This window comes from Carassius auratus, chromosome 49 (assembly GCF_003368295.1).
Source record: "Carassius auratus strain Wakin chromosome 49, ASM336829v1, whole genome shotgun sequence".
NCBI lineage: Eukaryota > Metazoa > Chordata > Actinopteri > Cypriniformes > Cyprinidae > Carassius > Carassius auratus.
In genome coordinates, this window is record NC_039291.1 from 13,321,998 (window position 1) to 13,334,081 (window position 12,084).

At 36.9% G+C, this 12,084-nt stretch overlaps 1 protein-coding gene across 1 annotated transcript in view; it reads left to right on the forward strand.

The window, feature by feature from the left end:
- Nucleotides 1–12,084, forward strand: part of LOC113066305 (serine/threonine-protein kinase OSR1-like) — a 43,043-nt gene that overhangs the window by 21,146 nt on the left and 9,813 nt on the right. Inside the window, exon 4 of the mRNA XM_026238180.1 lies at nt 6,969–7,110. Coding sequence (XP_026093965.1) covers nt 6,969–7,110 — 142 coding nt within the window. The remainder of the gene's footprint in view (nt 1–6,968; nt 7,111–12,084) is intronic.

A 12,084-nucleotide genomic window follows, 5' to 3' on the forward strand; every position in this document is an offset into this window, starting at 1 on the left:
AGTAGCAACATTTTGAACCGTAATCACAGTTTTCATCTGAAAAAAAAAATGCATAAGATATATTTTTTCAAACTATGCAGCCGTTCATTCTCGTCAGTCTGCTCTTTTAAAGGTTTCTCATAAGACATGCACAGCATATCTTTCTAATGACGTTGTGCAAACAGATCGGAATTTGTCATCGTTTTTGCAGCTGTGAAGGTGCTGAGTGACTGCAAATAGTTTTATTTCAGAGGTTTAAACAGAATGTTCCTCATCTTGATTTGATTGCCTCCTTAATCTCCAGTAGTTCTCCTGTCTTCCCAGACCCCACTGTGTAAAGCTACTGCTGAGATTTTGATGATATGTTACAAGCCAGCGTGTTATGTTCTGTCCCAGAGATTATAGTCTGGCTCGTGCTGAGGCTAACAGCCGGGGGTTGCAGCCATTCTTTCCCCGGTGCAGAGCTGAAATCACTCTGTCTGGATAATCGCTGTTCATTTTTTGGCTGTCATCAACTGTTGTGCCCTCCTCCTGCTTCTGTCAGCTGCAGATGCCCAGGTGGAGCGCTGCCCATCTTAAATATGGAGATAGGACACAAGCATCCGGGCAGCCGTCTCACCGCTGGACTCTCGGCATCATGCCTGGCACATCATCTTAAATAATAATGCATCTCTCATCAAGAGGGGCAAGCAGCTAGTTTAAATGTAATAGATACACAACTGATTATAGAGGGCTTTTTCAGTGGAAGTTGCTGTGTTTTTATTGTGTAAAAAAGAGATAGTTCAGCTAGAAGTGAAAATTATCATCATTTACTCACCCTCATGTCATTTTAAACTTCTATGGTTTATTCAGGATTTCTTAATATTCACCTTTCCACAAATAAGGCCTAAAAAGGTCCTAAATCTGAGCAGAAAGCAGCTGCCAGTCGTGGCTTTAAATGTTGCATACAAAAAAAAAAAATCTTCCTCATAAAAAAAAAAGACAAAAAAAAGACAATGTTCCTCAGTATGTTTTGTTTCTCAATACTAGTATCTAAACATCATAAAAGCATGATACATTAATTTGAGATGCAGATTGAACATTTGAAGTCTTCTGAGAAATGTTTATGCTCAGTTTCTGTCAGTGGGTGTGAAAACTTGTTTTCCTTTTGAATGAAGTAGATTTTTTTTAGCACATTTCCATATATCTGTTTAATTATAAGTGTTTTTACATTTTGATCAAATTCTCAAAAAAAAAACAGGGCTTATTGTGTCACTTCGCTTCAAGGAAATGCATGCTTCAAGGAAATTTTTTTTTTTTTTTTTTGTAAAATCAATTATTGGAGCTCTGTTGCAAGTTGTATTTCCAAACTTTCAAATGATGTTAATGCAAAACATTTACATTTAGAGACCATATTGGCAATGTGTTGCTTTGGATTTTCCTTACATTTTCCTTATGCAATCTTAAAAAGGCTTAAATTTACTTCCCTAAAACCTGCAGAAACCCCATTTATTTGTCCATTTAATGAAATTCAGTTGGGTTGTTTTGGACCGTGGTGACTTCCAATGAATGGATAAAAAAGTAAAACATTACTTAAAATGTCCATCTTTGGTATTTTGCATAAAAAACAAAGTCACACCAGTTTGGAACGACATGAGTGTGAGTAACTCGGCTGACAATTTACATTTTATGATGAAAGATCCTTTTGGTTTTGAAAGCAAAAATGTGTCAGTCCACTTCAGTTAAAGGTCCCATGACATGGATTTTTTCCTTTTCTTTAAATGCTTTTTAATGTTTCCTTAGGTGTATTTATATTGTTAGTATGATTTTTACATTTAAAATTTAGAAATAAAAAGCATTTTTATATCCTGACATTAGCCCTCTGGCCTCTGGCTTGAATGCTCTTTTTCAAGGGGCGTGTCTGCTGGGAGACTCCGAGTAAACCACAACTGTTGTGATTGGCTGACATCTTTGCATTCGAAATGCATATTACATGTGAAACCCCTCTCAAATATATATATATATATATATATATATATATATATATATATATATTACTATTACAGCTGTCAAGATTAACGAATCGTGGAAGTGTTGATTATATAATTATTTTTTCGATCTTTTCCCATCACATGAAAGGCTGCAGTGATGAGCATTGAGTAGACAGAGTCTGTTTATCGCCTGGATGCAGTGATCTCGTCATTATTGCAACACGTTATCTCACAAAATGCTTTCACCACAGCTAACAGCAAACACATGAATACAGTAAGAGCTCCGTTGTGCAGCATTACAGCGTCATTCATTGTAACGGCAGTTTGGGCAAGTGTGCAGATATACTCGCGATGTGTAACAGCTCCGGAAAAAAGGAAGCGTTCTTTGATCGCTCTCTGTAGTTAAATCACAATTTAAATAACAGATTTGTTTCATGCTACTAAGAGAAACAATGTGAAGTTGATCGTTTAGTCACTGGCTTGATTCACTGATATGCATCAGTATTAAACGATTTAGAAAGAAAGTCTGTGTGAACTTGAATGATTAGCTACCCATCAGAAATCACTGATCACAGATCAGGCATTAATGAACACTGTTACTCACTGTTTGTGGCGGTGCTGTCGAAACCATATCATAAAAGTCTGTTTGAAACGCCTGTGCTGACATTGCGACTGAATTATATGTAAATATTTGGGCGGGCAAAGCAGAGAAAGGGGAGGTAACAATTCTCATTACAACGTCACAACGAGGAGATTCAAGATCAAAGGCAGGGAAAGATAGAAAAATCTCAATTTACACCAATTCAAATTTCTATAAACTTGGGGAGCATATACAGGCTAGGGGAACTCATATTAATGTTAAAAAACCTCAGAAAGTTACATTTTCATGTCATAGGACCTTTAAAGAGTTGTGCTGCTTAAAGCCATGTGTTGGGTGGTGGCCTGAAGCTGTCCTTGAAATGTGACTTCTGTGTGTTTAACCATCCCATCTTGAGTGATGTGTGAGATATTCTCTTTGACAGCTGTTGGAAGTTATGACGTAAATAAGGGTGTGATTTTGCATGTTTTTTTTCACTATACTAGCTAAATAGTATTTTTTTTTTATTTTTAGCAAAATAATACTTGATATTCCCTCCACATTTTAGTATACATACTATCCTGTACCATTAAGCTAACTTAATTATTATTTATATGAAATTTAAAAAAGAATACCAGATTTCAAATTTGCTTTATTTACTTTTAGCATTTACTGAAAGTTCGGGAAAAAGAAACTTCTCAGCCAGGCCTGTTTGTTAGGTACAAAGGTCTGTGAGATAGGAATACGATCGATACCTTCTCGGGCCTCTGAACAGCACTTGTGAGTAGAACTTTTGCAGCTAGATGGGAATTTTACAACTTCAGCACACATTGTTGGCTATTACTTCTGTGCTACTCTGGATATAAAAAGGTCATTCTACAAACAGATGCCTTTGTGTACATGTTTAAAAAAGGTCTTTAATAGAAACATTTTAAATAATAAAAGCTGTATCTGATTTTTTGAAATTTTCTGAACATCAGCAAAAACAACAACAAAAAACAGAGATATGTTCTTGCTTTTTAAAATGTATTTATTGGGCATACAAAGGCATAATGAAATTAGTTAATGCTTAAACACTTTATCTTACCTAATATTTGAAATTGAAATATTTGGATTGGCAACCGCATTTACTTACAGCTGTAAGTCTCAAATTGTCCCGTTCACACAGGAGCTTACAGTAACATCAAAAATACTGTCTGGATCAACGTGCAACGGGAGTCAAACCTGTATTCCTTACCAGTAACCATAGGAAAAGTGATCAATGTAAATTATCAATAATGAAGACATCCATAAAACTGAAAGTCTTCTCTTTTGTGATACGACAAAATTCCAATCGAGCCGCAAATTCATCCATCAAACCTTCGTTAACCAACAGAAGCTGCTGTATTCTGCCGCTGTGTGAACGTGGCCACAGGTTCAAGATGAAAAAGCCACTTATCAGACAAAAGTTTGTACACTTAGCATGTTAATATACTTTATCATTAACAGACACAACAAGATATTTCAACAGAAAATCTGAACTGCATTCTTGAAATGTGAATTTGACACTTTTTTTTAATCCATCAAGCAGACTACCCAGAACAATTGACATTTTTGGTGCATTAATATTTGAAGCTAAAATTCGTTGTCTATTGGATTTTAAGCATCATGTTTTGAAATAGAAATATGGCATTGTGCCCGTAATCACAGCCCATTGAGAGCCAACAGATGCTTCCTTTCTTCACTTTATTCCCTCTGCTCCTCCACTCTTATTTTCTTGGAGTAATCTTTCCCTCACCATCGCCCCGTATGGCCTTGTGCCCTTTGGCCCAGTGGGCACTACATTACATTATCCACCCACGCCAATGCAAGAACCTTAGGAAGCCAGCCGTGTCAGATAGTCTGACAACTGTTAGACAAAGAGTCATTTTCTTTTCCTGTTGTGGAAGCATAATTAGAATTACAGAATGGTGATCGTTTTCCTCAAAGTGTCACAAGAGAATATCAAGAATGCTTTTGTGCCACATCACCACGGTTAAAGTTACTTTCGAGGACCTTTGGAAAGGGAGTTTGGTTCATGTGATCAATACATACAACACATTGATTTGTATGGTATTTAATGAAATGAGAAGCATTTACAGTCACATCACAGTCGCACCTCAGCATGGGGCTTCACATGATTTAGGCGTTCCAGGATGAGCAACATTCTTGGGATCGGACAATAGACAAGTTTTATTGATGAGCCGGTTGCATTCGTAGTTAAAGGATTAGTTCATTCATTGGATGATTCGCCCTTATGTTTCTCTTAAACTATATGATTTTCTTCAACAAAATGTTTGTTTTTTTTCCCCATACAAAGAAAGTGAACGGTGACCAGTACTAGTCAAATTTCAAAAATTGATCCACTAAAGTTGTGCACTGTATTTCAAAGTTGTTATACGGCTTCAGAAGGATATAAAGCTGTCAAATCAAAACTTTTATTGTGCTTTTTGTCATTTTTGTAACTGACAACTCTTGGTCACCGTTCATTTTCCTTGTATGGAAAAGAGCAGCGTGAACATTCTGCTAAATATCTACTTTTGTGTTCCACAGAAGAAAGTCATATGGCATAACAACGGGAGTAAATAGTGACAGGATTTTTATCTTTTTGGGTGAACTATGTGTTTAAGTTAATATTAACCCTAGAGTTAAAGATATTGAGGGGAGTTGTAGGAAATTAGTACATTTTTATCTCTCCTGACACTAAGCATGTTTGCTGGTTTAACTCAACAGCCCCACCCATCAACTTCACACGGGTTTGTAAACTAACGTCATCAGTGTCATTTGCCCAGTTCTCTCTCTCTCAATCCAGGTCGTAGCCATCACTGAAATTTGATGTGCTGTTCGCTCCGTCAGCAGTGCGCTGGATTCATGCCACACACATGCCCGCACATACACACTTTCACGGTCTTGTTTTTCTTTCATTCGAATGCTCACTTATATTTTAATATGAAACAGCCTTTAGGACTTGTAGGTCGTTGATGGCATTTTTAATCCATGGAAGAAGAATGAGCTGTAGAAAGAAGGAAAAAAGAGACCAAAATAAGAAAACACATGAGCCCTTTTTCTGTTTCTTGGAATCACTTTTACCATGAACTAGAGTGTGGGTGTGATAAACTACCTTGATTTCCTGGGCTATGATCTCTCAGTTTTTCCTGGTGAGTCATGCTGCACAATATTTCAGGGCCTTGTACAACACTGTATATCTTTATTTTTGACCCTTTTGACCATATTCAGTGCAGGTATTTTTGTATTTGCTATGAAATGGTTTAAAAGGTAGTTATGATTGTTATTTGAACTACTAATGCAGTAAAAATATTGTGAAATATTATTACAGTTAAAAATTACTCTTTTCTATTTTAATAGATAAAAAAATTGAATTTAATCCTGTGATGCACAGCTGAATTTTCAGCAGCCAGTCTTCAGTTTCCCATGATCCTTCCTTTTTTCATTTCTTATTATTATCAATGTTGAAAACAGTTGTGCTGCTTAATATTTTTGTGGAATCTGCCAGACATTTGAACGGTAGTGTATAGAGAAGTTTTGTTATGTAATATCCTTGTGCCTGTCACTCTGTCCCTCAAACACACTGGCCAGCCGCTCACTCTGCTGACGGCACGCTGCTTGACCTCTTCACCCTCCCAAGGGTTTAAAGTTTCGTTTTCTGCGTCAGTGAAGAGAGCCCTGTGATGGCACCACAGTTAACTTTATCAGAACTCCGGGAATTCATCATTCAGTTTCTCAGAATTTCATTTCTGAGAGTTTTGATTACTCGGGCTAAGTGGGATACAATTGTATTTGCTATGTTTACTCCGACTTTTCACATGGAAATGTTTTACATATACAACTCTAGGGCAGTTTTATGAACAGACCGTCTTTGTCTTACTGATCTCTCCGGCCATTCAGAGCGTTCCCTGACACATTGGCCATCTTCCAAGCTCGAAAGATGGCGTAACTGGTTAATAAAGTTGCTGATGGAACATTCTCCTCATGGACTCTTGAATGTGCCTTTAATTAAATGTCATGGGAAAAAATAAAGATTGACAGATTGTTTTCCTTCTGTACAGTTGGTTTGGCGTCCTTGGTGTTAAAACAGTATTGGTTTGTTGGGGGTCACATAATCAAATTAACTTTTGTCTATATATAAACAAAACTAAAAGATTGTTTTTAAAGACAACAAAGGGAAAGCAGTCAGAGCCATTTTTTGTAGGTTATGAAATGTGTCTTACCTTCTGAAACACTTGCAAGCCAGTCACACAAGAATGAAGCTCTTTGGTCTTTGTTGTTTTGAGTGTGCCATGAAATGCCCTAGAATGAAGCATGTAAACATCGCAGATGCTCTTCTCGTGTTTGCACGTGTAATACTAATGAGTGTATAACATTATGTACATAACTTAAAGCTCCATGTGTTGTCTTTGTTGCAGGCTCTGTGCTGGATGTTATCAAGCACATCATTTCAAAAGGGGAAAACAAGAACGGTGTACTGGATGAACCCAGTATAGCTACTGTGCTGAAAGAGGTCCTTCAGGGTCTTGAGTACCTTCACAAAAATGGACAGATCCACAGGTAATACACTTTTGGAAAAAATGTTGACCTAAAAAGAATGAATTATTCACAAATCGGACTCCTACTCCGACTATGAATGAACTTGAATGTACTCGGGTAAACTTGAACTCAACTCAGACCCTCGGTTTACCTGCGCTCATAACATTAGCACAGAATTAGTTCAGAATCAATTACCAAAAGAATCAGTTCGGTTCAGATGCGATGAGTCAGTCGGCTTTACGCTGAATCACGCATGCGCAGTAACATCAGCTCCTCTGTTCTCGAATCAAACGCATCCGACAGAAATGGTTTTCGGTTCAGTATACTGATGATCCGAAAAACGATGCAACTGGTTCTAACCGGCACGTGCTGCAGTTCAATATCATCAGCTGCTCTACATATCACGTTCACATATCACGTCTTTTGCGTGCTCAAGTTCGTTATTTCCAATGTAGGCACGCGATAAGCGCGCTCATAATGGAAGCGACACGGACGCGCTCGTTTTTTCCAGGCGTGTCCGCGCCGCATTGAGTTAAAAACATCTCAACTTTTCAGAATACCGCAAGCACACGAATATCAGACCTGAACCAGGAAGTTGGTCACCAGATCACACGTTAACCAGCTAAATCGTAACACCGGAGAGCACCAAGATGCTTTCCTCGGAGGTGCTCGCGCATCGCAGTTGTGCTGCCGTGGTTCACCATATCGGTTTTACAAAGGGAACAAAGGGCCATTTCATTTGTCCTCTGTTTAAAGTATTCACATACTTTTGATAACAGTGGTCTCTGTTTTTGTGATAGAATGCAACTTTCTCCATTCCCAGTATGCCATTACGCAAGATGTAAACAAACAGTGTGACGCGATGATGCATTTCACGCACGTTGACGTATTTTTGTAGTCGACGTAATCGATGACGTCAACGCGTCGTTGCAGCACTAGTGGACACTTTAAAATACCATATGACCTGCTCTTAAAAAAAAAAAATGTAGCAACATAACATTAAAATAACAAGACATTAATAAAAATCTCCCAACCAAACTCAATGGGTTACGGAATTTGGACTCGATCTGACCCAACATTATAATCTGGTTCTTAATCAGTCAAATTACTCTGGTGTTTCTGTCACAGTTTACTGGATAGGGAAGATTTTCATGGAATAATGACTTGAATTTTGGCCTGTTGTTCACTCAAAGCGCATTGTATGATTCAGAGGACTTGGAATATAGCTCAGGAGTTTACATGGACTGCTTTTATTTTACTTCATGGTGCTGTACAGACTTTTGTTAAATGTAAAAGATCTCTGTGGGACAAATAAATCTAAAGTGTACAACAGAAAAACAAACAGAATACAGGTTTGAGAGTGAGAGTGTGTAACTATCCCTTTAAGCCTTGACTGGTTTCAATACAGGAGGTTTGTAGGAAGCCTGTGGACAGAGACATTTAAATCAGCTTAATCTTAGATGATGGATGATGGAATTAATGAATTACATATCAAAATCAACATCTGTTTGAGTTTCCAATGGAAATCCATGGAAAGACTGAGTGAGCCGTTCAGTCTAATTTGTACCCTTCAGTCTTTTATCAGTAAATCTTTAAATCAAACAAATCTCAGTTGATGTAGGCCGAGCGAATACGACTGAAGCTCATCAAAGATTCCTTTGCTAGTTTATCAGAGACATTCATCTTCAGACGTCAATGCTGTCTTTGCGGTGATGACTCACTGATGGCTCATTTAAATCATTGGTCTGTTTTTCTCTCTATCTCTCCCTTATTGTTAATTGCTTTCTTCTCATAGCCATTGTTCCCTCTACACATGCATAGGCCTGATAAAGCAGTCAATGTAAATAATTCACAGGCTTTTAGTCAGTGTGACGGGAGGTCATTTTTGACTTATTAGAAGCTTTTGAGTGTTTCTTTTAGATGTTTGAGAAACATTTACAAGCAAATTTAGTTTTGTTACATGCAGGTGAAGAGAGGGGTTGTTCACATGTGCAACAAGGAGGGAGTTGCACATTATCCTCCACATCGCTCGAGGATGCAATTAGACACTGTGCCTTAAGGCTGGCATGAAGTCAGCTGTCAGAAGGGAGTGAAGCGGCAAAATTCTTCATCATCCTCGCCGTCCTGTGAAGTCCAGCAGATGGGCGTAAAAATCATCGTCCATCTACCCTCTTCCTTGTGGCTTCTCATCGAGTCTTTCACCCTCAAGAGCAGTCTGTTTGTCAATGTAAAGCTTTGAGCTCGTCTCCGCTCTGGTGTGATTGGACTGTGTAAATGGACTCTTTGCGTCTGTCCTCACACCGAGACTCTCTTTGTAATGAGTGTCAGCTGAGGAAACCAGAACATGTTGTCATAACTCTCTCAGAGGGTGATATCATTGCTTGGAGTGTAAATGATCTGTATCGCTTAGATCTCAGGAACCCGTTCTGCTGTTGATCTGACATTCTTCAGATAGTACCATCTGCGTTTTATATGGTGGTGATGTAGTTGCATTCTGGAAAGTTTTTAAATGCCTGATCCCTGGAGTATAATTATCAGTCATATGGGGTGTTTCTTCAATTATGGGTGCTTTTGACTGTCTTTTTAATACATTTATTTGTTTAATTAAAAATAATAGGTAGGTCAACTCACAACAATGGGCAATTTATCATTTTATAAGTACAATGGGTATAAAAAAGAATCACCCCCTTTAAAATAATCCATATTTTGTTGCTTTGCAGCTTTATGAAGACAGAGAGTTCTTGTTTTATCTAGCTGTTTTATTCAGTGTAACATTGGTCTCTACTAATGTTGCACATCTAGACTTGCAATATTTGCCCACTCTTCTTTGCAGAACTGCTCAAGTTCAGTTCAATTTGATGGTGAGTGTCTGTGGACTGCAGTCTTCAAGTCATCCCACAGATTTTCAAAAAGGTTTAATTTTGAGCTCTGACTGGACCATGCAACGACATGCACCTTTTTCTCCTTCAACCACTGTGTGCTCAGTTTTGCTGTGTGCTTTGAGTCATTGTCAAGATGGAAAAGATTTTCCTCAAGAATTCAACAAGATTTTGTCCCATCCATTTTTCCTTCTACCCTGACAAGTGCTCCAGTTCCTGCTGCAGAGAAACACTCCATAACAGGATCTGAGAACATCCATGCTTTACTGGAGGAAGGATGATATTTGGATGGAGAAATGTTTTGGTTTTGGAAATAATTTGCTTTTAGTTTATCTCTCTCTCTCTCACACACACACACACACAAACGCACACACACACATACTTGTCTATGGAAGTGTTTCTTCAACTTTTATTTTATTTTTTAAAATTATATTAATATAAATATTTATTATAAAACAAGTGTAATTTTATCCACCTTATTTTTCCCGTAAGAGCAGCCATTTGTGAATTTTATGGGTCTGGCTTCCAGTCTCATCCACATCCAGCTATTTTTAGCTGTACAAAACCGCTTGTTTTGCTGCTTGATATTGAAAATTGGTGTGTCTTACTATTATTTATGTATTATTTTATGAACAGACTAGTTGCACACTATAGTGCAAACCGTTTCACCGTTTACTGCATGCTGTTATTCTTCTCGTTATTTCCCTACAGCGTCTAATGAACCAGAAGTCTCGCACATCGACTTGCTTCCGTGTTGAAGAATAAGGTGGATAATTTTACCCATTTATTCTTGTTGTTGTTGTTATTTTAATTATTATTATTATTATTAATCTTATTACAGTGCGATATTTTTCTTCTTTTTTTTTTTACTAAATAATTTTACCAAAATGTGAGTGATTTAATATAAAAAAAAAACACAATCACACAATAAATATTTAAACTCTCTCTCTCTCTCTCTCTCTCTCTCTCTCTATATATATATATATATACATTATATTCACTATTAAATGTTTATAGTGTATGTATGTGTTACACATATACACATATACACATATACACACACATATATATATATATATATATATATATATATATGTATATATATATATATATATATATATATACATATATATATATATACATATACATATATACATATATATATATATATATATATATATATATATATATATATATATATATATATGAACACACACACACACGTAGCCCTTCATTTAAAAATCCGTTCGACCTCTGAAACATAAGTCTGTGTGTATAATGTATTGTGTGTCGTTCACACACTGATTTATCACGTGCAACCCTCTGCATTTTCATATTGAATATTTATGTTTCCCAAATCAGACATGTTCTCTCCTCACGTTGCCCGGTCTAAGAAATATTTCGGCGATTATCATTCATGCTCACGGACAGCAGGAGTGTTACCAACCAATCTAATCGTCTCCAAACATCTGTTAAACTTCAGGAACACCTCCAAATGCACTTGAGTTTGGAGTTGAAATGTTAATGTGTTTTAATTTGCCCAGCAGGAGTGAATAAGATATTCTGAACTCAGAATATGTTTGTGTATGTCCGTGTGGAGGCTGCAATTATGGTTTTGCACCCATGAAGCACATAATTGGATATCGTCATGGAAAGAGAATGTGTCTGTTATGAACAAAAACAAAGTCTTCTCATTATGTTTAAAAGTTAATTTACTTCACTGTCTGTCAGCGGCTTCAGTTTAATTCATATCTCTGCTGCCCCCAGCTGGACTGTAAAATATAATGCAAGAAGTGAGAGTTAAACTTACATTTTAACAGGCTCTTGACACAGGATTTGTATTGTAATTAATAATCAATGTAATAAATAATGCAAATAATATATTAAAGTGTATAACCTGTTAATGTGAGCTGACTTTAATCATGTTAAATATATTCTTATGGGTTCCAGTGGTATCTGTAGGCTGTAATATTTCACACAAAGTTTCTGAATATCCAGCAGCATAATTGAGAGGGTGATGTTGCTTTTAACTTAATATAGAATAACATAAAACATTTCTGGTTAATTTTGAATATTGTTTACTACAATAATTACATTTTTGTGCGCTGAATGTTTT